The following is a 23349-nucleotide window of genomic DNA, read 5'->3' as shown; positions in this document are numbered from 1 at the left end:
GTCACTGGCTGGGGGCCGCCCCAGGAAGAGTGTGCCCTTGGCTCCCCCACTGAGGCTGAATCTGAAGGAGCTAATAGCTGGAGGCTGATGGCCAACCATGCACGCCTCTCACTCCATCAATTCCCACTGGCTCAAATCTGATGATCTCTTTCATGGAAAAGGTACAGGAAACCTAGGAAAGTAAAAGAGAACCAAAACAAACAGCACGTAAGGCCCATTCCATTTTAGGGGGTTACGTTTGTTGGTTTTGTTTGAGGCATCTTTCCTCCTGCCTGAAAAGCAGCATCAATCTTCGCCACCTTTTCAGAGCACACGCATCTGGGGTTATCAGCTCCAAGCCACCCCCCCCCCCCCACACACACCACCTTTAGTCTACATCTTGTCAAAAATCTTCGCTCACTTCGCACCTTCAACAAAACAGCCCTCCTATTGACATGACATGGCGGAAAAGGAGAGCTTTATCATTCCCCTGTCTGTGACTGCTGAGCGGACACCCAGAACACACACTCACTGACCAGCTTCCCAGCCCAGCTAGTGATAAGCCAGGCCATCTCCTCAAGCACCTGGCACCAGCCCGCACCCAGATTCTCAGTCACTCTGACTCACTTACACCGCCATCTTGTGTATTTGGTTATGCCCAGATGGCATTTATCCCAGTCCTGCCTCAAGAAGGATGCATTTAATAGGGGTCAAAAGGGCTGAGATATAAATATCCTTAAGTGCATGAAGAAAGAAAACCAAAGCAATTACAATGCCACTAGCAGTTTTTCAAATAGAGCCAACCGTTTTTGCTTTAAGACGTTTAGGTTGACTATAGGAGTGAAGTCCTAATACAGACCGGGCAAGGAGAACTCTTTACTAGGAGGTCTTAGGTTTGCATTTAATTTTATTTTAAATCAGCACCCCCAAAAGTTAGATTTTCTATTCTATAGATATGTGCCTTTTGGACGCAAACAGTCCTTTGACATCTGTAAGTGAAATCTACGTGGAAGATTCCTAATAGTAGCAATAGAGTAGGCTTAATGTGCAAAACCTACAGGTTTGGGGGAAAATGTTGAATAAGGTAGACTAAAAAATTAGTTCCCCAAGCACTCCTGATCATTTTAGGACAACTTGCTCAAAACCGAAATTACGGTTTTTCATACAATGGGCATTTAAATGTCTGGTTAGAGAAAAAACTTGGAGTAATTTTTTTTTTTTTTTTTAGTGTAAGTGGATTCTTCATTTTATTTTTTTTATAATAATATTTTTTCCTTATATTATGCCTTAGGTAGTTTTCCTCATCCTGTATCAACTGTAACATGTCTTTACCTGGCTCACAATGCCTTTTAAATTATTTACTTACTGCAAATTGTCATCCGGAGGGGTCCATCGCCCCCTTCTCCCTCCCAGGACCCTCCCAGTGCATCATTGGAGGTTTTCAGGACACAGTTTGGTTTTCTCCCTGGTGAAAGAGCGTGCTTTGCACTGGTTACCTCCTTGGGTTTTACAGGAACATGCCGTGGCCCTATCACGCTGCACAACGGCATATCAGAGAGAAAGGGGGAGGAAAAAAAGCTAGAAAAGTTTGAGAAAGTGCCTTTAAATACTTCATGCATACCTGTGAAAAAACCACAGTAGAGCCTATCTGTGGCAAGCATTCAAAACCAGAGACACAAAAAAAAGACGTTAGGAGAAAACCAACTTCATTTAAATGTTAGAGGCTGCAGCTTTGTCCGCAGTTCTAATCCCATGCTGGTGGATGCTAATTCTGTAACATTATACAGTTGCCTCTTTTTTTGGGTACAAAGGTAGAAGGGGGGTTTTCTTTTGTGTTTTTCAGTGCAAAGTGATTCTGATCAGAAAGGACCAAGGTTTCAGCTCCAAGTACCTGACATTTCCATCTGAATCTACTTTTTTTTTTAAGAGGGGAAAGAAAGGTCTAGTTTTTCAGGAAAAGAACCTCTCTACGCAATCCTGAAACTGATCTTTAGATTTTCTTTTCCTTAATCAATAGAAAAAAACTTGATTGCAACCCAACACTTATCTGACTCTAGCGCAGGACTAACTGAATTTTTGGTTTTACGAGGAGGGGATTCAGACATCATTTCAGGAATCAGAAATAATTGGCAGCAAGTAGGGGAGAACTGACATGAATTCTTGTTTTACTTAATTTTTGCCTGGTTTACCAAGATTTGGCTAAATATTTCTGACAGTTCCTCCAGTCTCTACAGAACAGGTTAGTGACATTTTTTTCATAAATACAAATACTTAAATGCATCCTCCTTACTGCTCTCTGAATTGTTTCCCTAAGGGCTCAAGCCTTCCCCTCTCACGGCATCTCACTCTGCTAAAGCTACGTGTGATCTCTGCTAGTCTTACTACCATTTTCAGCAAACGGACTAATATTTATTTTGTGCTTGAGATGTCAATGTGTCTGCCTGATGTTGAAGATTTACAATAAAACTCTCACAGGGTAAATTCACTGATTTTCCAGGAAAATTTGGCTGAAGAATTGCAGTAGCTTCCAATCCTAGGAGGAGGGTTTTTATTTTTGAGAATTCTGTCGGGAGCAAACGGCACAGTCTCCCCCACGCACTTGGTTCTCATGCAGGTGTGTGCAGAACTGGGAGCTCGCATGTGTGTTTACATCTCAGCTTTACGGAGTGGCACAGACCATCCATGCTCCTATCGGAGGGTAAAGCTGCCAGTTCAACTGATCGGAACTAAGATGAAAAGGAGTTCACTTTTGTGATGTTCCTTCTTTAACTAATTTGCTGGAACTAATTACTCACTATGTACTGGCTTTTATTTTTATTGTAATTCCAAGGAGCCATCCCTGGCATGGTTCCTTCTTATTACCTATAAGGCTATCCTTCATTTCACTATGGAACGTCAATGCACAGTCTTATATTAGTGGTGAATCTGGTCAGTACTTAAAAAGGATGGATTGGCTCCATACTATAGAGAAGGCGATGGCAAAACTCTAAATCCTCCTAACTGCAGAAACACATTGTGCTTTAATCGACTTTTATTTGATCCTGATGAAAAGCTTTTTAAAAATTAGGAGAGCCAGGTCTTAGGATGAATGTGGGTTCTAGAGACACAACACAGGACCTGCGTCTTTAGAGTCTGGTCTTATCTCTCGTGCTTAGCAGCTGCAGGATGAATGAGTTTCCTGTACTCTTTGCCACCCCCATTGATTCTGTATAATTTCCTGACAATTTGGATGATCTTGTTAAACTTCCAAACTGGCTTCTCCGGGGCGGGGGGGAGGGGAGTCTAATTTGTTCATGAAACGTTGAACTTAGGAGGACCTGCCAGCATTTGGGGAATTTCAACCTGACGCAGAAGTGTTGATGCTGTTATGTGAATTTATTCTATGATGGTTGGGATGTGTCTTGGGATTTGCCACCAAACACACCTGGTGTTCTGTTTAATCTGGCAAGCTGGGGATTTTTTTTTCTTTTTCTCTTTAAAATTCCAGGATGAATTATTCATCATTACTTAGAATTTGGGTCTCTTTCATCTTCGCACTCGTACGGCACCAAGGTGAGTACTACAGAATTCCATAAAGCTCTTGATTACCATGCTCTTGAATTTATAAAGAGGTACTTTTGTTGGGACTGTAATTGTCAGGGCAGGTGCACGTGTGCGTACAGATACAACGAGAAAAAAGTAAATCGAATTCTGTCGTCAAGGGCAAAATACATTAACTTGGAGTGACGTTCACGTATATTCTTACTTTTTCTTATTTAAATTCAAGCACAATTAATATATGCCAGATTGCCCCATGTTAATGGAAGAGATCTCTAAAAGGAATGCAAATAGTTTTCATTAAAAGTATATGGTGTCGGTAATGTGTGCACCCCATGCCTGGTGAGTGGTCCCAATTAGGGCATTTAACTTGTGGCACAAGTTTTAAAGCGTATTCGAAAAATACATTTGTTTTAGCTCAACTCAGGAGGTCTCAATGGCATTAATGTCTTCAATGTGTGACTCAGTGGCCTTTTACAATGGCAAAAATCTTAAAACTTTCGAGAAGTGAAACAAGAAAATTCTTCCCCTCAGCGATTCCTTCTCTCAGTAGCATCGCCCCAGGGTAGGCGAGAGGCCACAAACATTTCTTTCTACCGCTTTCATATTTTAGACAAGAAAGATGAGAAGGTGTATATAGATTTGAAACTTTTATGACTAAAATTCTAAGACCCATTCTTTGTTTTGTTTGTTGAGTTCAGCTGGCACACGATTACAAGTCTGAGTAAACAGATTCGTAAGACACGCGTGGCCCTGACATTTTTCTAGGGTTGGATACACTTAAACAGTGATATAGACGACAGTGTGAAACCCCACAATAATGAGAGTCCCACGGACTCTAGCCTCCGACTCCTGCTCTAAGAAAATTGTGTTTTATTCAGTGGGGAAAAAAAAGTTCTGGGAACATAGTTACATTTATTGTGAAATTCTCAGCCTAAAGCCAGCGTGGGGAGGGGTAGTCTTTCTTTTATTAACTCTGATGCTAATGATAGGCCATGCTGTTTCCAAGCTATATTTTTATAATAGTAGGGGCTTTGAAGATGGAAACTACTGTAGTTTCAACCCCCTTCCCTTTATAAAGCACCTTTCTCATTCAACAAGTATTTATCAAGTATTTACGATATTGGATATCTTTACTCTTTGTATTCTTCTTAAAATGGAGAAACTCGAGTGGTCCATTCATTCCTGTTTAACATCATGAACTAGTTAGGTCACTCGAAGAGAAGAATCTTGCATGTTTGCCTTACCTTTGGAGCAGAGAAAGAAGTTAGGGATAACCTCCACGGACCATACTTTCTTGTCTCCTCCATGAGAGGTAGGGATTTTCCTTCTCCTAGGCAGATTGGCCAACGCTTCCCAAAACATGAATTAATCTTTTCATTAAAACGATTACAATTCAGTGCGAATTCCAGCTCTTATTCACGCTTGGGCATGACTCCTGAAATGTTCTGCATGAAGGGTAAATCCAATGACACGATTTGACTTGTTATCATTAGTTTGAGAAAGTACATCACCCTTCACATTTACTAAGTACTTAGGTATAATACTTAGGGATTATAAAGAGATTTTTTTTTTTAAATCCTACCTTCTAGGAATTTGGAATTTGTTACTTCCGTGTAAATACGAATTTTAAAGAGCCCCTTTGGCCTACTGATTGTAGCATTAAATAAAGGACGTCGACCGAGGGCTCCTCTGATTGCACTAGCTACAGCACTCCTTGTGGTTCAGATTTGGTTGGCTTCCAGGAGACTTCCAGGACTTGGGGAACAATGCTTATGCACTAATGCCTCGGCTGGTTTCCCCACTCTCCTCTGATGGTAGCCATTGGAAACAGATTAGCTGTCCGACCAGGCAGCTCTCTCTGGTTCCCTGCTCCAGAAGGAGAGAAGCTGGCACTTGGCCAGGCCCTGCTGTCCTTCTTTCTGGCCACTCTGCATTCTCCCCTCCATGAGCAGTTGTATCCTCCTAGCTAAAAACTCCCCAAGGAGCGGCATGCTCCTTGGCCAGGTGCTTGCCAGCCTCTCAGCTCCATCGGCACGGAGCAGGGACTTTCCCAAGGAGAGGCATTGACCCGAGAAGGGGGTGTTAGCGTCTGTATTACAGCGAGCAGTTACCTCAAGAACTATGGCCAGAAGCCCCTCGTGGATTTTCCACCATCCCTGAAAACTAACTAACAGTTAAAAAAAAAAAAAGAAAAGAAAGAAAAGATGATGTTCTATTTTTCTATTTTCATTCAAAAGAAAGGACGGCAGCAGAGAAGAGATACACCCCAAATGTAGACTATTTCCTAGGTGCCATTGGACCTGATCTTGAGTAACATAGACCCTGGAAAAATTGCTGCATTTCTCTCACTGAACTGGGCCACCTTTGCAAGGCTTGGGGACAAGAAACTTCAGAGGAATAAGCCAGGTTGCCGGGAGGGGTGGTGGTGTGGTTTACCGGAGGGGAGCTGTGTGTGTTTGTGCAATGATTCTCACCTTTGACCACGGTGATGAGTAAGAGCCCCATGCATCCTCTCCAAAGGGTTCTCGGGGCCCAGCCTCCCTTGTTCCAGAGGCTCCCATGTCTGTCTTTTGTAAACAGGAGCTGGGCAGAGAGCCCTCTCGCAGGGCTGGGGCTCAATGGAGGTCATTCACGGGCCAGTTACTACAACCCCTCTCCTCCCACTTCTGTCCTGGATCCAACTGTTGTTTATTTCCTTCTGGGATCTGGTATCTTCCCCTACTGTGCAGCAGGAGGGAGGGGATTCCTTTCAGGAAAAGACATGATAGTGGAATTCTGGAGCCAGAAGGAGGTTCATAGCCACAGGGCCACCTTCTCTCAACTCGCCTTGTGTTCTGGGATGAAGCTGTCCTACAATGCCAGACCGAGAGGCCCCCTTCTCAGGGCTCTGAGAGCTCCAGACAGGGGTGGTTTCACAACCTTCCAGCTAGTTGTAACCATTGCTCTCTCCAGAACGTATGGAAGCATAGCAATGAAGCAGGAAGTGATTTCTCCTAAGGAGCAATGGCATCGCTCCCATTCTCCCCTTTCCAGAGGCAGAAGATAATGCATTGTGTGTGGCTTAGGTTTAGGATAAATGAAAAGGCCGTCTGAACTGCATTTTGTTTGTAAGACTTTACTGAAGGAAGCTGGCTTTAGTGGGTGGGAGGGAAGTAGCTTGCCAAGCAGACGACGGCTCTGCCATCTATCTAACCACCATCTCTCTCGACAGCTCAGCCCAGGGAGCTCATGTATCCATTCTGGCAGAATGACACCAAAACCCCTAAAGTAGATGATGGAAGCTCATCTGAGATTAAGTTGGCCACCCCCATTTTCTTCTTTGGCGTTCCTTACCGCACCGTCTATGTAAGTGGAGGAGCGGCCCAGCTGTTGCTCTGTGGGTCTCCCCTTTGTTTGTCATTAAGGAAAACATTTTAAATACCTTCATCCAGGGCTCCAGGAATGGAAGATTTATTGGCAGCCAGAACGACAAGTTCTGAGATTTCATGAGCTGATAGGTTTTATGATTAAGAAAGTCAAAGGTATATTTAATGGCTAATGTTCATAGTAGAGGAGTATACAGGGCAATAAATTGCTTTTGTGGGTGATTAAACACAGAAGTGAAGCAGAGGCCCCAATGCCATGAACATTATTTCTGCTACTCGACAAGATAAAAAGATACACTGAACCACGATAGGAGCAATATCATTTTTCTTTCCCTTCTGGGGGTGTGAAAAGTTTAGGCATCTGCTGTTCTTAGGCTTCCTACCAATTGGGAACAGAGCCAGAGCATAGGAGAGGGGTAGTCAACTATTATATATAAGTTGTTTGCAGAATAGGCCATCCTTGTTGGGTCTGAGATATGCCGTGGGGTCCCATCGTCAAACCTGCCATGAAGAAATGGTACCATTTTCTGTCAGAGCCCTCCTGGGCACCTGTGTTCTCAGGCTATTATTTTTTGGATCTTTGAGTTTGCTAGTGAGACTGTTGCACATTGAGAAGGTTCAGAGCAACTGAACCTGTCTTTATCTTGGGCCTCAAAGCGTGGGGCGAGCCCTATGTCGATTCTATCACATCCTATTCTATTCTGCGTCTTGCCTTGAAGGAAGAGCTGAAACTCCCACGCCTCTGTCTCTGGCCATCTCTACATCTGGGACCTCTATATTCCCCAAACTTTGATGTATAGCTCAGGACTGACTCCCATCCGAAAATAATTCCCTCATCCATTACCTAACCAGTGGTCCTTGAACCACATCGCCTCGGCCCTTGTTAGAAATGCTGCTTTTCAGGCCAATCCGCACCCTGCCGAATCAGAAACTGGGAAGGGAGCCTGATCATCTGGATTTTCATGAGCCTTCCAGGTGATTCTGATGCCCATCAGAGTTTGAGAACCCCTGATCTTAACTACAGAATATAATCAAAATACATCGGAGTCAATACCAACTCCCTCTGTCGGTCTGTGTCTTACTGCCAGCTGTTACTCCCTAGCAAATGCATTGGCAGGATGCTCTAAAAGGCATCCTGAACTGCCTTTTAGGTTCCACTTACAGCAGAGCCTCCTTAGTCTATAACAGCTGATTGTAAGGTTCAGGATGTGTTGAGCGGTTTTGGAGATGAGGAAGGTGTACAGGACCTCCATTCTGGAAGCCTTAGACTCCCAGACCTCTAGAAGATCTGTATTTCATTAGGCTCCTCTTTCTCCTCTCTCATACCATGGAGTCTGAACAGTTCTTGCCCTTGCAAAAGGAGGGTCCTTAATTTGGAGCAGACTTATTTAAGGGCAAATTGTTCCCTGGGTTTCCGGTACTTTGAGTGGTACAATCTTTTTCAAGCCTCTGGGTTGTTCACTATCTCTTGCAGACAATAGATTCTTACGGTCCTTGTAGCTGGGTCTCCAGCTTCCTTTCCAAACCCCACACATTGCTTCCAAAACAGGTTGATGGCCCTTTGGCCCAGGTGCTGATAACTTCCCTCCAGGATCCAGGTCACTGTTAATGTCCATTATATTACTGATTAATAGGAACATACCAAGCAATTGAAATGTATAGGAAAGTGATCTCCAGGTTTTCTGTATCCAGGAATTGCACGTATTCCCATCCCACATGTCTGCGGTTGAAGCCATACAAACCACAGGGTTAAATCAGTCTCGTGGAGCCACAGACACAGGCAGAAGCTGAATTGTGTACAGGTCCTGCATCAATGGTGTGTTCATATTGGCTGTGATTTGCAGTAGGTTTAGTTGTTTAATAAGCTTACTAAGTCTTTTGCAAATCATGAAGAAATCACCATAGGATAGTCATTTATATAGACAATGTAAAGACTTCATGTCTCCATTTTTATGCAGAGATTATACAAAGAAGACATCAGACTGCAAGAGTTTTCAGGGAATTGGCCATCTGTAGGTTGTCACCTTGTCCTTGTTCTGGGTGCAGGGTGGTTGAGAAGTCAATCAAATCAATAGAAGTCCTTTAAATGCCTCATCCAGATCAGGATATGGCTGATCCCGAGATCTGGGTTCGATAATGGAGTGTTTGATCTATCTTTTACTGATGCTCTTCTCTTGTCATATACAAGAGATATAGGAATCAAGGTCTAATATACAGTTCAACAATTTTTTAATTTAACTTTTTGCTTCCATGAGTTTTTTTGGTTTTCTATTTCACATCTGTGATGCTGGATCTTTTTTATGGTCTACATTACCTCCTGCCCGGCCCAACACACACGTGCACACACACACACACACACACACAGATTTGATAATCGTAAATAGAGATAGGATAGAGAACATGAAAATGAGACTGATTATTAATAAGAAATGAAGCCGACCACAAATTGAAAGTGAAAGAAAACCAATGAGTTTGTCTGGAAGTAAACGAACCTCCTAGCTGAGTGATGGAAGCGGTGTTTGGGGGGGTCTAATTCAGTAGTTTAAAAGTTGTTTTCATTCCTATGATTAGGCGAACGTCTGTCTTGGCTTGTGACTCTGAAGTTGTCACATTTTCAGATGCACTTGCCAAACCTGTCTTACTTTCACAGGTCAATAACAACGGAGTCGTTTCCTTCAATGTGCTAGTGAGCCAGTTCACGCCTGAATCCTTTCCCCTGACGGATGGGAGGGCCTTCATTGCTCCCTTTTGGGCCGATGTTCACAATGGAATTCGAGGCGAGATTTATTACAGAGAGACCATGGACCCTGTCATCTTGAAAAGAGCCACCAAGGACATCAGGAAGTACTTCAAAGACATGGCAACCTTCTCTGCCACTTGGGTTTTCATCGTGACATGGGAGGAAGTCACGTTTTACGGAGGGAGCAGCACCACACCTGTAATAATTCACATTTTCTGTTTTCCGCTTCATATCCTGACATCTAATTCTTGTCCATCTTCACCACTGTGATGGAGTCTAATTGTTAGAGCTGAGGAATGTCAGTTTCTTGAGTGAAACTAATGAGTCTTGCCACCCTCGTTCCAGGAAACAGAGGGAGATATCATACCTAACCAGGCCCGTCAGCAGCGGTATCTCAGACATGTCATCCCGATCACTAATCATTGCGAATGTCTACAAAGAGCCCTCCACAGTTTTCTTGCAGTAGGTAGTATCCTATTTTGCAGGAGAGTGAGTGAGGCCCTGCGACCTCATCCAGGCCACATGATCCACAGACCCATCAGGAACCCAAAGGTCCTTTTTTCCTGCCAGAGGCACAAATGCTTCTCTCCATCAGCTAATTTCCTTCCCCCTCCTCCCGCATTTATTTTTTTCTTTTTTTCACAAAGCCTGGTAGGAAGAGGAAAATAAGGGGCTGGATTTGGGTACAAATGACCTGGCTCATTTTATTATGTGATGACCTTTTTTTTTTTTATTGTGACCAGGTCTGGAATTATTCATATTTGATGCTAATGGAAGTGGGCAGTTAAAGCGTTTCATGAATAAAGTTTCAACATCTGCTCTGAAATCCCAAATGAGCAGTCAAATAAAAGTCAAATAAGAAAGATTATCACGGGCATTATCGTAGAGATAATCAACTTTCTACATAAAGGGACAGGACACAGTTTTCACGAAAGCCTGCGGCTCGTTCGGATGACTTTGGCAGTGGAGATTTTTGAAGCCGCAGACGCATCTCCAACTGTATAATTTCCAAGAAGCAAAGACGCTAAAAAATCTGCCCTCTGCTTTCTTAGCATTATTTCCATTTCCATCTGTTTTCCAATTTCCTTGGCAATGAGTCAGTTGTTTAGAGAGGGAATAGAAACTCCTGAGATAGAGACAGAGGTGGACAAGCACTGGGCCAGCCATCTGTGGCTGCCCCTCAGTGAGCATGGCGTGTTCTAGCACCTTCTGCCCAGAGCATGAAGGTACACTTTATCGCTAAGAGGTTCTGGAGAACAGAAAGACACAAGGTGTTTTTTTTTTTTTTTTAAGATTTTATTTATTTATTCAGCAGAGATAGAGACAGCCAGCGAGAGAGGGAACACAAGCAGGGGGAGTAGGAGAAGAAGAAGCAGGCTCCTAGCGGAGGAGCCTGATGTGGGGCTCGATCCCACAACGCCAGGATCACACCCTGAGCCGAAGGCAGACGCCCAACCGCTGTGCCACCCAGACGCCCCAGAAAGACACAAGTTTAAACAGTGGATGCATTGGCTAGAAAATAACCTTTCAAGAAGCCTACATTTCCCTCTGTCATGTTATGGATTGCTAACGACTCCTTGGGTGATGTTTTATGTCCTTTAAACCTCATACCTTACAGCGTTAAAATGCAGGATGCCAGCGATCGATAAATTTTAGTGTCAGTGGGGGGAAAAAAAGAGAAGAAATGCCCATCAAATGCTGACCACCATTTTTTCAAAAAAACTTCCATTGGCCATAAAAATGGCAAGATAATTTAGATACTTTCTGCTTTGTACTTTGGAGCAAATTTCTGGACTAGGTAAGAACTCTTTCAATGAGGATGAATGAGGTAGCATCTAAGTGCTTTGGGCTCCTTGGAGAAAAGATGGTACGTGTCTATCCATCCCTAGCTTTGAAATTGACTCCTCTCCCATCTCCCCAGGACTCCTCTCCTCTGTAGGAACACGCATCATCAGGCCAACTAAGCACTTGGGTGAGAAGTCTCTTAGAGGTGGGGGTGCCATTGAAGCCCAATAACAAGGGAGAGGGAAGGGGGCATGTTTACTTTAAGGAAGGAAGGCTAATATTTATCAAGGGCTTACTGGGAGCCCAGCACGGTGATAGGCTATTTATGTGTGTCATGCCACAAGGATGTTGTGTAGTAAACGGAACTGTCTCCACCTGAAAGGTGAGGGAATAGGCCCAAGAAGTTAAGTGACTCGCCCAATGGACAAACAAAGAGATTTGAACCTCACAGGAGGCCAAGCAAGGTTCAAACTAACGTCCTCTAACTCTAATTCCTGACCTGGCTCCTCCAGGCATCCCTGACAGTCCTCTAAAGCATAAAGGGGGCTTTTCGAGAATTGAAGACAGTTTCACAAGAACAGAGCTGGAGGAGTGTTACAGCGAATGTTGGAGAGATACATGTGTAGGGAATGTGAGAGCAAGCCAGAACGTGCGTGCGGGTGAGCCAGCCCTTGTAGTATTGTTAGGGTAGCTGGTTGGTTTTGAGGTGACTTCTGGGTTGTTCTCAAGACCTACTTGGGGCCAGAATAGATATTTTAACTTTATTGTAGGAGAAGGGATTTACCTCCTGAAGGAGAATCCTGGTCTGCAGGAGGGTTGCCCGTTAGACTTTGTGTGACCTTGACCTGATGCCTGACTCTAGAACCTGACCCTGCGGTGATCCTGGAGCAATCTTGAGCTGACGGCTCATGCATCCCTATGCCCCACTTAACTCTTTTGTTGAACTGCGCCAAAGAATGGAGGCAGATACCTGCAGGACTCTATCATAAATGCCATCAGCCGTGGCCAGCACAAAGCTTGAAGAAAGAGTTCTCGTTTATAAAAAGGGCTTTTCTTTCCTTGCACCTCGTCTCCCTCCCCGGGACCGTCTAGGATGGGAGATCTGGGGCTTCCAAGATCCTCTACCCCATTCTGATTACACAGGATAAGGATTTGGGTCTTCCTCTGTGTCTGACGGGATGTTAACCAGGATGGTATCAGGCCACGGGGAAAAGTGCAAGGCTTCAGTGGAAAAGGTCAAAGCAGCCTCTCCTTTAACTCTACTTTTATTTACATTGCCTGAAAACCTGTGTCAAGGGGTAGGGATTCACAAAGGGAAATAGTAAAGGACAGAGTTTGCTACAGCTTGTTTCTGGAAACTGTGTGAGGGTTGTTAGAATTTGTATAACGTCTCTATCCTAAGAAGGTTATAATGAAGACGGCGCATAATAACAGCACACGAAGAGATAGACTGGGGGCTCCAGCCCCAATCCCATTTTCTGTTGCTGGGTCCTTGCGAAATTTCCAGCAATTCATTTCCATTAGCCCTCAGCTTTTAAGCTCTCGGATGGAAAAGGGCTACAGAATTGCCCACCTTAGCCTTGATCTGAGGTACAGACCGGCGTGGAGAATTTTGCAGACACAAAGTGATACACAAATGCTTAATTAGAAGACCAATTTTTCCCCACAAAATGCTTTTTAAAAATCATTTTCCAACTCCCATTTTAAAAATGGGACACATCTCACCATGATTAGTGGTGTCTTCTAGGAAGCGAGGGAACACAGTGCAGACCTTGGCCTTAGTCACACTGACGAGCATTTGGTGGCTCTCCTCCCTGGCTCCCCACACCCCACCCACCCCGCTCTGGGAACAGGTGCTTGCTCAGCCCCTTCCCTGCCTGGACCACTTCCTATAGTTTATTCTCATGCTGCCATCTATAGGTGCTCACGTATTATCACAAGCTGAGCCGGGCCTCTGACTTTCCCATCTGATTCAAATCAGAGCTGTTAAGAGGGACGCTGAGTCAGCCTTTGGGTTCTTCTCAGGCAATTTCTCTTTCAGGTGCGTGCTCCCACGTGTCTTGCTTGCCCCTCCCCCCAGTGGGGGCGAGAACACATTCAGAGGGGAGGCAGAGCCTGAGGGCTGGCATTAGAGCAGCTCTGAGCTGCTTGGCGGTGGGGAGGGTGCAGGGGAGGGGGGCTGTGGAGAGGAGCTTCCAGGGAGGGGAGTCATGAGACCATCCATTCCCATCCACCCCATAGGTGAACACCTTCCAGGCTGTCCTAGTGTCTGACGGATCCTATACTTTCACGCTCTTCAATTATTATGAAATCAACTGGACCACTGGGACGGCAAGTGGCGGCGACCCCCTGACCGGCCTTGGGGGAGTGATGGCACAGGTAGGTGGCTCTCCATGTCATCTCCATCGTGTTCCCGCATTCTGCCAAGTTCTCTAGCTTTTAACTAGAGAAGTGTGTCTGATTTTGCAGGTGGAGCGAGAGGCTAATCTTGCCCATCTTTGATATCTTCATCTGGGCGTGGCATGCGCAAGGCAAGCCTTTCTCACCTGGAACGGTGTCCCCGGGGACCCCTGGAAAAGGGGTCTCCTGATTTCAGTGTGCCGGGTGCTGCAAATAAGGTGCTGGGGCCCCTTAACCAACAAGAGTGATGTTTGTGTTCAAGTCTCGTCTTCCTTTTGTTCTCTAGGCAGGATTTAATGGTGGAAACCTCACCAATTTCTTCAGCCTCCCGGGGTCAAGAACCCCCGATATTGTGAATATACAAGAGACCACGAATGTCAATGTTCCAGGCCGCTGGGCATTTAAAGTTGATGGGAAGGAAATTGACCCAGCCAATGGCTGCACTTCCAGAGGTAAAGACTTCTCCTCTTCTCCATGGCAAAGTAGGGTTTGCTTAGTGTAGACTGACAGGCAGGCTTTTAAGCCACGGGGGCGGGCTCGTTCCTGATGCCTTCCTCCTTTGACATCTCCCAGCTGGGTAATGGAGATCAAGGTAGTTTTAGCATACACATTCATCACACTGGGAGCTGAAACCCTGCATTTGCTCCACGGCTGTTTCTATAGTCCTTGCCTGGGGTGTGAACAGAGTTTCCTCTTCGAAATAACTCCAGCGTGGACGTGGCTCTTGAGGGATTGCTCAGCCAGAGGGCCAGAAGGGAACCCTCCTGTTTAACATTATTTTTGTTGTTGTTATTGTTGTTGCCATTGCCCCCACCCCTTTCCATTTTTCTTTCCCTCTTTACTCCTTCTCTGCCATCTGCACATCGTCGATCCGCAAGGGTGGGCGAGCTCAGAGCATTGCCAAGTCTCCACGAGAGTAAAGCAGCACTTCATAGTATGATTAGAAAGCAGGGAAGAGAGTGTCATCCTCCTTCAGGGGGCATCTCCTAAACTCCTCTCTGCAGCAGCAAAACGTGCAGGAATTTGGGGACAATCAAAGCTGGCATTAGGTCCGTGGGATGAGATGGTAGTTGAGCCTCGCTGAGTTTTCTTTACATTGACATCCAAAGTTTGGGGCCTTCTCTGAACTACCGAAACCTCTTCGCATGTGCAAAACAGCCCAGGACTCTCCCAAGAACATCCTGGCTTATAGATTCCTGCTGCTTTCGTATCTAAAAGTATTCAGGAAACCGTATGGCTATTGGTATTTCTGCTTCCGGAGTGGAGGCTACAGCAACGAGAAGTAGGAAATCCTCCATCTAGCTGTCTGTCCATCCACCCGACCGTCTACTCACCTATCCATTTAGCCAGCCAGCCATTGCTTCTTTCCAGAGAATGTTTGAAAGCCCCGACAAGGTGCTGGCCACTCCACTAGGTGTTGGAGAAGGAGGAACTCTGGCTCCCACGACACGGCTGTGGTAGAGCAGACGGCCACGGGAACAATGATGACACGATATAGGACATGTTGTGATGGGCGAGAGGGGAGGGGGCTGCGGAAGCACAGAGGAAGACCCTGGAGAAAATGTGTGTAGATGTTTAAGAAAGTTTTGGGTTGGGTTGCAGATTTTAGGAGATCTCTTGTCCCCTCAGATAGAAAGCACGGTTTGGGGACCCACCTGTCTCAGCAGCTCTGGGAGGCCTCAGTTCTCTTTTGACTCGGGTTTAGTCGGTGGAATATACAGAAAAACCACGTTCCCTGGGCCTGAAATGCCCACGCTCTCTGCCCCATTCCCTGCACTGCAGTCAGGCTTATCAAACCTCCAGACTTTTGCTCTAACAAAGGGTCATCTGTACAGATGGCCCTGCCTGGGCATCCTTGTCTCTGTGGACTCTGTAAAGTCCTCCATGTTCTGAATAGCAAATAAATGTTTTGGAGCTGAGCCGATATGAAACCGGGTGGGAAAGAACCCAGCTCTAAAGCTCACCCATCTTTCAGAGACAGTGCCCTCCTGCCTAACAAAGTGTAAAGACCGCTTCCCTTAAGGTCTGCAAGAGATACCAAACCAATACCACGTTATCTCTCTCCCTTTTATGGCCTGGACTAGGGACCTACCCCACGCCTCCACCCCTGTGTCCAGGCATCACAGAGCTGACTGGCTGTGGCCGTGCAACCTAAGCGCCCGGTGACAACCTCTCGCCTGCGTCCCGGGCATGAAATGCCGTGATAATGGAAGACATAGGCTTGCAGAGCTGTAGAGTTGATCAGATGCCAGCCGTGTACAAAGCCTCTGCTTTGACTTCATTCTTTCCCCCCTTGAGTAATGGGTTTGAGTTTCACATACAGAACAAATTCAATATCCTGCTACAGACTACTGTGCATTTTTATGCACCACTGGACATATATCAATCTAATGAGAATTGGGTTTGGCCTAGGGGATAGCCGGGGAAAATTTGCATCGAGCTGGTTTATTATATCATCGTTTTGCAAACAAAATTATCTCAGAGAGCCTACCTTTTGGTCCGAACCTCCTCTCTTCAAAGGCATTTTCCTCTCATTTATTGGAAGCCTGAGAGAGCAGAGACTGGAAATCATATGTAGCGGAGGCTGTTAAAATGTATGCAGCCTGGACCAGTGCCAGAGAGCACTGAGGTTCGGGGCCCGTCATCGGGACCGATGCATCTGACCTGCTGAGAATGTGAATAAATCTATTATCCCATATTTGGGCTCTATTCTCAACAGGTATGAAACATAATTGCCTGTGGAGACATCCTCGTTCCTGCTGCACACAGAAAGGACTGCTCCCGAGGCAGCCTTGCCTTCTGCTTGGGTTAATCTCGCGGCCCGTGCTCTTCACTAAGTATCCAGTTTTATAAAAGAACGTGAGAGATCTTTCCAAACTACAGTTTCAAGCTATGGTGCACTCCCGGCATATGACCTTATTAACGTTTCTTAATGTTGCGTCTTTGAAACGTCCCTTTGCAGGCATTCTCAATTTACAAACGCTTCTCCCTCTCTCATCATGTGCCGACCTGTGAGAGCCTTGCTGTTCCCCATGGGAGAGGGACGAGAAAATAGCACTGCCCACATTTTACAGGTTGGAAACCTGAGGCAGAGGGAAGTAAAAGCCAGTAGTCTTGGAAGCTGATTGCAGAGTTGTGACCACTTTCCAGGTCTCTTGGCTCTGACACCCAACCAAGGACAAGATCGCAAGCCCCGGCCCAGAGACACTTCTATTTCCATCGAGGGTTGAGATTAACTGGCAAAGTTGGAAGTTTTTGGTAGGGGAGATCATTTATTTCGGGAAATGATTTTAAAGACTGATTGTCTTCCAAATAAAGAGTAGCAAATAATTTTAAATCAGCACACACACCCCCCCCCAACTCCATTCTCCTCCTGACCTGGATTCTGTTGAGCAGTTCTGCCCTGTGGATAAAGACAGAGAAGTATTAGATTTGGACAGGGCCTGGGGTGAGAGAGAAGATAGCTTATATAATGTAGGTTCTGCCTAAGAAGTGTCTGCAGGAATTTATGAGCCCTGGAAGTCAGAGTTCAGCCTTTTCCAGAATCCTCCCAGGGAGCCTGGGATTTAAACTTGTATGCCTGACTCCTGATTCATGCTTATTGATCTCTTCTGGTACATGCAGGGCCCCCAACAAATGTTTGCTGAGTGAATGGGTGAGTGAAGGAGACAGCAAATTAGCACATGAAGCAATTGTGTTGCTAAGTTAGCAGGGGAAGCTGGGCCTGTTTCTGGAATTCCCTTCCTCTTATTCCTGAAGGGGAAGGATATGACTCCTGTGGGTCACAGTCTTTGCCATGGACTAAGACGACGTGTCCTTCCTTGAATGAGGACGTGCTCATCAGCCGTGGAGACGATGATGCCACGAGGTAGACTGGAGGCCCGCAAGCCTTGGCCTGGAACCTGGCTTCACCCCTGAGTGGCTGAGCGCTCTGAAGCCTCAGTTTCCTCTTTTGTCAAGCAAGGTCGATAACACCTGCCAAATGGGGTTCTTGTGTGGATCACGTGGTATGATGGAGGGAAAGCATCAGCCCCATGTGTGGCACGGAGGGTAAGTGCTCAATAAACGTTGGCTCTAATGTCATTCTTCCCCAGGACAGTTCCTTCGGCGAGGGGAGGTATTCTGGGATGACCTGAACTGTACCATCAAGTGTCGCTGCCTGGATTTCAACAATGAGATCTACTGTCAGGAGGCCTCCTGCAGCCCCTACGAAGTGTGCGAACCCAAAGGCAAGTTTTTCTACTGCAGCCCCGTGGAGACCAGCACATGCGTGGTGTTCGGGGAGCCTCACTACCACACTTTCGATGGCTTCCTCTTCCACTTCCAAGGCTCCTGCGCCTACTTGTTGGCCCGACAGTGTTTGCAGACTTCCAGCCTCCCCTTCTTTAGCGTGGAGGCCAAGAACGAGCACCGTGGGGGCTCAGCTGTGTCCTGGGTGAAGGAGCTCTCGGTGGAGGTCAATGGCTACAAGATTCTCATCCCCAAAGGAAGCTACGGAAAAGTCAAGGTGAGACCCTCTCCATCCCTCCTGGGAAGATGGAGAAGCTGGAGATTCTTCAGCCTGGGGAAGACTTCCTCAGATCTGCTCGTTCTGCTGTGTGATGTTCGTACCAAAGAGGTGCACGGCTCTTCCTTCCTTGCAAATATCTTGTAAAACCTTTTTACAAGGTTCAATTTCATTTGTACAAGAGCCAGCCTAAGCTCTGTCCTTGATATGCCTATCTGCTCTATAACTTAAAGTCCATTTGCATTCCTAGTTACCTCATAAACATGGGTATACACACACACACACACACACACACACACACACACACGTCCAAGCTCAGTAGTAACTGGGAAGAGAGGTACGCTCAGGTTCTTACTAACCTGGCTTGCAATAGTGGTAGCCACGGGGTCATGCCCAGGAGATGGTGCAAACACAGAATACACACTCATAACTCAGGACAGCCTGTCATTAACAATCCTCAGCCACCCTCCATCCTGTTTGCCTAAGAGCTGCTGCTTCCTTGTCAGAGTGACTCCGAACTGATCGGTGTTTCCAGAGGCACGTGCAGGCACCTCAAAAGGGCTCACCGAGGTGGGAGCAGAGGCGGTTCTTTGAGAGCTTTGTCCAAACACCCTCTCACAGGATCCCCACTCCTGCCTGGAATAAGAGCGAAGAAGGTGGGTCTCTGCTGGCCTGTTTAGCATATGCAAATGATTCCCATCGCTGCCCACCTGGATTTCAAGCAGGGGTATCCATAAGGGAGGGAAAGCAAAGAGCCACTAGCAATTACTCAATTTGTGGAGGCCCCAATTTTCATAATGTTCACACCAGCCTTGTTGCCACCATGTATTTATTCAAGCACTAACAACCGAGACCACAAGGGGTTGATTGCTTCAACCCCGTGCAATCCTCAATCCCCATGCACAGAGGTCATTACGGAGATTACAAACCAGAACTGAAGCCAATGCAGAGATTTCTTTCTTTTTTTTTAAATATGTGTTGTAGTTTTAACTGACACAGCATGTCCAACAAAAGGCAGGGCCAAGGAACTAATTCTACTTTTCCCAGCTCTGCCAGTCGTAGGTCTGTACTGTTTATCATGGTCATAATTAGAAAAGTGAGCTTTTACTGTGGCTGCAGTGCCAATTTGCCTGTTATTTAGTCAGTCTCTCTAGGGACGGCTCTGCATATCAAATCGAGGTAAGAGTGTGGGTGCAGAAGTTTGGAGTGTCTCCCTTCTAAATGTCTATCGTGCTGTTGAGCAAGATACTTACCCTTGTAGATAGATGCTACTATTTCAAGCTAGAAAAACATTCTCTGGCGTTCCCCTGCTCGCCTGAATTCTGGGGATGATGTGTACCATATCCGTAGGTGAAGAAGAAAGCTTTATGCTTTATTTCTATTTTCCGTTTTGATTAAAGTGCTTTTTCACTCACAGTCAGAGTCTTTTTCAGAAGGAAAGGGGTACTGTCATCTTTTTCAGGCCCAGCAGCTCTGCTAATTTTGTGTGGCTCTTTTCCGTCATCCAAGCGTAGGGCACGGATTCCTCAATTTTCTGTAGCGACAGGGAGATGTGGATGTGAATGTAAATGTTTCAGGAAGAAAAGGTTATGTGACTCCAACTGCGAGCTAACAATGGCTTCCTTTTCCTTTTGCCAAATGGCTTCCAAGTGTCTCTGAATACACCTGCTCTGCTGGGAGGTTGGCCCTGTGGCCGGTGGAGCCCCCACCCAGGGTGAAGCGGGGACAGGCAAGGAGAGGGATGGCAAGCAAGAAGGAAATGTCTGTGGGGCAGCTGACTTCTCCAGACATGCTTGGCCTGGCCGGAAATGGCCAGCAAGATCTGTTCTTGCAAAGTACAGATCACCTTTCTTCATATGCTGGGGACTGGTTCTGTATATGGATTTTCCCCCTTTGGATTGTTCTCAAATAACAAAACAAGCAATTTAGGATTGTCTATGCTAATGGGGGCTCAAGACAGCCAGCTAAAATCCGTATATAATAAATGTCTCCTCTTAGCTAATACTTCCCGGTTTTCCTATTTCTCCCCCAAATAAACCCACATAGTTTAGGGTGCTGCAGTGAAAAGACCGTCGAGGCCAAATAGCAGGGAGTGATGAAGAACTCTGACCCTGGGGTCAGATCTGCTCAGTCCCTGTGCCACCACTGCTGGCTGAGTGTACTTTAAGCTTCATCTTCTCCATCTGTAAAATGGGTTAATAGTGTCTAGGAGGCAGGGCTCTCGGGCTATATTCGGACTTAACTACCTCCACCCAGCACTGGGACAGAGGCAGCAGAGAGCAGTGGCATGGGAGCCCAGCTGGTAAAAGTCAGGCCCTGTCACCTACAGTCATGCAAACCCCGAATCTCAAGTTCTTCATCTGCAAAAGGGGAAGATGGTAAGGTCCTTCTAAGTTTGTCGTGAGGATGAAATGGAATAGCCACATGTGCGATATCCAGTACAAAGCCTGGCACACAGTAGGCACTTTATACATGGTGCTTCCCACATTGCCATCACCACCAAAATCCCTTTTAATTCTAAGACCTTACGCTTCTACAATTCTACTTCTCTCTCCAAACCTCTCCCTTACCCACATCCTGTCAAAGAGGAAATGACTTGAATACAGGGAGAAGAAAGGAGGCAAATAGGTGGGGTTCATGTCCTGCTGGCTAGTCGAGAGTTGAGACCTGAGACTGGAGGAATGAAATAAGAAATCAACCAGGAGCTCCTTGTCTGAGCACTGTCGGGGACAAACATGGTGACTCTCTAATTCGTGGTTTAAACTGAGACATGTTTCATGTGGGAGTGAATGGGAGTGCAATGAACACTTACACCGGGAAGGAAGGTATAAACTGGGCCAGTGTGGTGCCTATGGTCAGCCTAGGGCTTAAATCAGTCTAGCTGGGACAAGATCCGATGCAGAGAAACCCAGGGTGGGGGAGGGGGGGCTGCTGCAATATCCAGAGACAGCTGGAGATGGTCCACCCCATGGCTCCTGCTTCGAGACATAGAAGACTGCCCTTTGTTCGCAGGAGATTGAGTGAGAGTGGAGGAGGGCGCTCGGCAATGGGCATGTTTGGCACTTAAAATTATACCAACCTTGGGGAAGATTTCATTTCCATCTCAGCATGGACAGTACATGAAAGTCGTATCCTGTGCTCTTGCTAGCTGACCTTCCTTATTGTATGGATTTTCTCGCCCGTGTTGGCTAACCTGCTACCTAGGAGATAAGGATGGATCAATCAATTCCTAGGTCTTTCTTTCTACTTGTAGCTCTCTGTAGGATGGCTTATTTCCCAAGCCTACCTTTTTGTCCCCTCCCCCATTTAGTCCTGCTAACCTCTAGAGACCGGCAATTGCACATGGGATCTACCATGATAAATTTTGGAGTGATGCTTGGACAGGCTACTGCCTCACTTCCTAGAAAACTCAGGAAGTAGCACAAAGATGGCCGTGAAGACCCTTGTCCTTCCTGTGTGCCCGAAATCAGTATGGGTCCAGTGCATTGACTATGCACTGACAGGCTGCCACACAGGGGACTGAGCTAGGCTAACCATTCTATCCCAGACCACAGATGTGATGTCTACAGGTGCTAGGCATGTTAAGTGTAAAAAAAGAAGAAAGTGAGCTCTCTCTGTTGGAGGCTTCTCAAGCCACCTACTCACATGAGCCACGCATATGGGACTCCCTCTTGACTGCTCCCCACTTCTCGCTCCCCACTGCAAAAATCCACCAGGTCCTTCTGAGTGGACTCCATGAGCTCATCCCACCCTCGCATGTCTGTACATAGCTTAGGCCCCCATGCTCCATTCCCTCGGACTTTGGCATCCATTCCCTGTCTGCTTTCTCTGCTTCTAATCTTGACATGCTGGCCAGCGTGGTTTTTCTGACATGCAAATCTGACTCGAGCAGTCCCGTACTTAAAACCTTTCAGGGTCTGTCTGCAGAATAGAAATCCAAGTTGTTATATTTGTTTTTGTGGAGTTTGTTTTGTTTTAAAACATGGCTTAAAGGGCCCTCTGAGATCTATTCCCAACACGGAGGCCAGAGGAATTCTTTTAAAACGGAAATCAGATCATGTCAGTCTTCTGCTCTGCCCTCTTGGCTCCCCATCTTGCTCAGAGTCAAGGCCAAAGACTTTACAATGGCCGACAAAGGGCTCCCTGTTCTGGCTGCTCATATCTCTCTGGCGTCATCTACCACCGCCCTCTCCTTGTTGTGCCTGCTCTGCCATGCCAGCCCCTTGAGGTCCCGGGAGCACCCAAGCACACTCCACCTTAGGGCCTGGCTGTCATGTCTGTGGGATCCACTCTCACCCCAGATAACAGTGTGGCTTGCTTCCTCATCTCACACATCCCCTTCCCTGACCGTCCTAGTTCAAGTTAAAAACCCTCTTCCCTAGCACTTTGCTTGCGTCTATTTTATTTATTTTTTTTGTTTGTTGTAGGTCTCCTCAACTAAAATATAAGTTCCGTGGGGCAGAGATTTGTGTCTTTTTCACTCATTGCTAATCCCCAACTCTCAGAACAGTGCTTGACACACAGAAAGGCCTAAATCACCCTTCGTTGAATGAAAGACCACGGACCTTGCCCATGTCTCCAGCTCATCTCCGGCCACCCCTTCCCCTCTGCAGTCCAGTAACACCCTGATGAATGTCCCCACGCTCACACAGCTGCTTCTAAACCCCTGCCTTTATTCTCTTGTCCTGGAATTCCCTGCCCACTCTTCCTTTGGCCATTTCTGTTCATTTTAAGACCCAGGGCAGGCTTAACGGCCTCCAAAAAAGGCTTGTATGAGTCCCCGAGGCTAGATATAGGGTTAGTTTACTATTCTCCCATTGCATGATCCATTAATACATATTTAAAACAGTATATTATAAATATCTATTTTATCTCTCTTCCTTGGTAGACTGAGACCTCCATGAGGGCCAGGGACAATTATTTCCTTTGTTCTTTATTTCTCAGCGCCTCACATAGTGCTTGGTACCCAGTAGGCGTTTAGATTTGTTGGTCGTTGCTGAACGATGACATGACATAGCCCTGGCATCAGGAGG

At 46.2% G+C, this 23349-nt stretch overlaps 1 protein-coding gene across 2 annotated transcripts in view; it reads left to right on the top strand.

Annotated features, from left to right (window-relative positions):
- LOC103662490 (tubulin-specific chaperone cofactor E-like protein) overlaps positions 1-23349 on the top strand; it is a 147072-nt gene that overhangs the window by 75627 nt on the left and 48096 nt on the right. Inside the window, exons 9-14 of one of the 2 annotated variants that reach the window (XM_040631114.1) lie at positions 3467-3531; positions 6731-6864; positions 9535-9822; positions 13651-13788; positions 14096-14261; positions 17904-18316. In XM_040631114.1, the coding sequence (XP_040487048.1) occupies positions 3467-3531; positions 6731-6864; positions 9535-9822; positions 13651-13788; positions 14096-14261; positions 17904-18316 (1204 nt within the window). Of the gene's footprint in view, positions 1-3354; positions 3532-6730; positions 6865-9534; positions 9823-13650; positions 13789-14095; positions 14262-17903; positions 18317-23349 lie in introns of those variants that run through there. The other variant, XM_040631115.1, reaches the window with a different exon arrangement.

Source organism: Ursus maritimus, unplaced genomic scaffold, assembly GCF_017311325.1.
Source record: "Ursus maritimus isolate PB19 unplaced genomic scaffold, ASM1731132v1 scaffold_16, whole genome shotgun sequence".
Classification (NCBI taxonomy): domain Eukaryota; kingdom Metazoa; phylum Chordata; class Mammalia; order Carnivora; family Ursidae; genus Ursus; species Ursus maritimus.
This window is presented reverse-complemented; position numbering and strand designations above follow the sequence as displayed.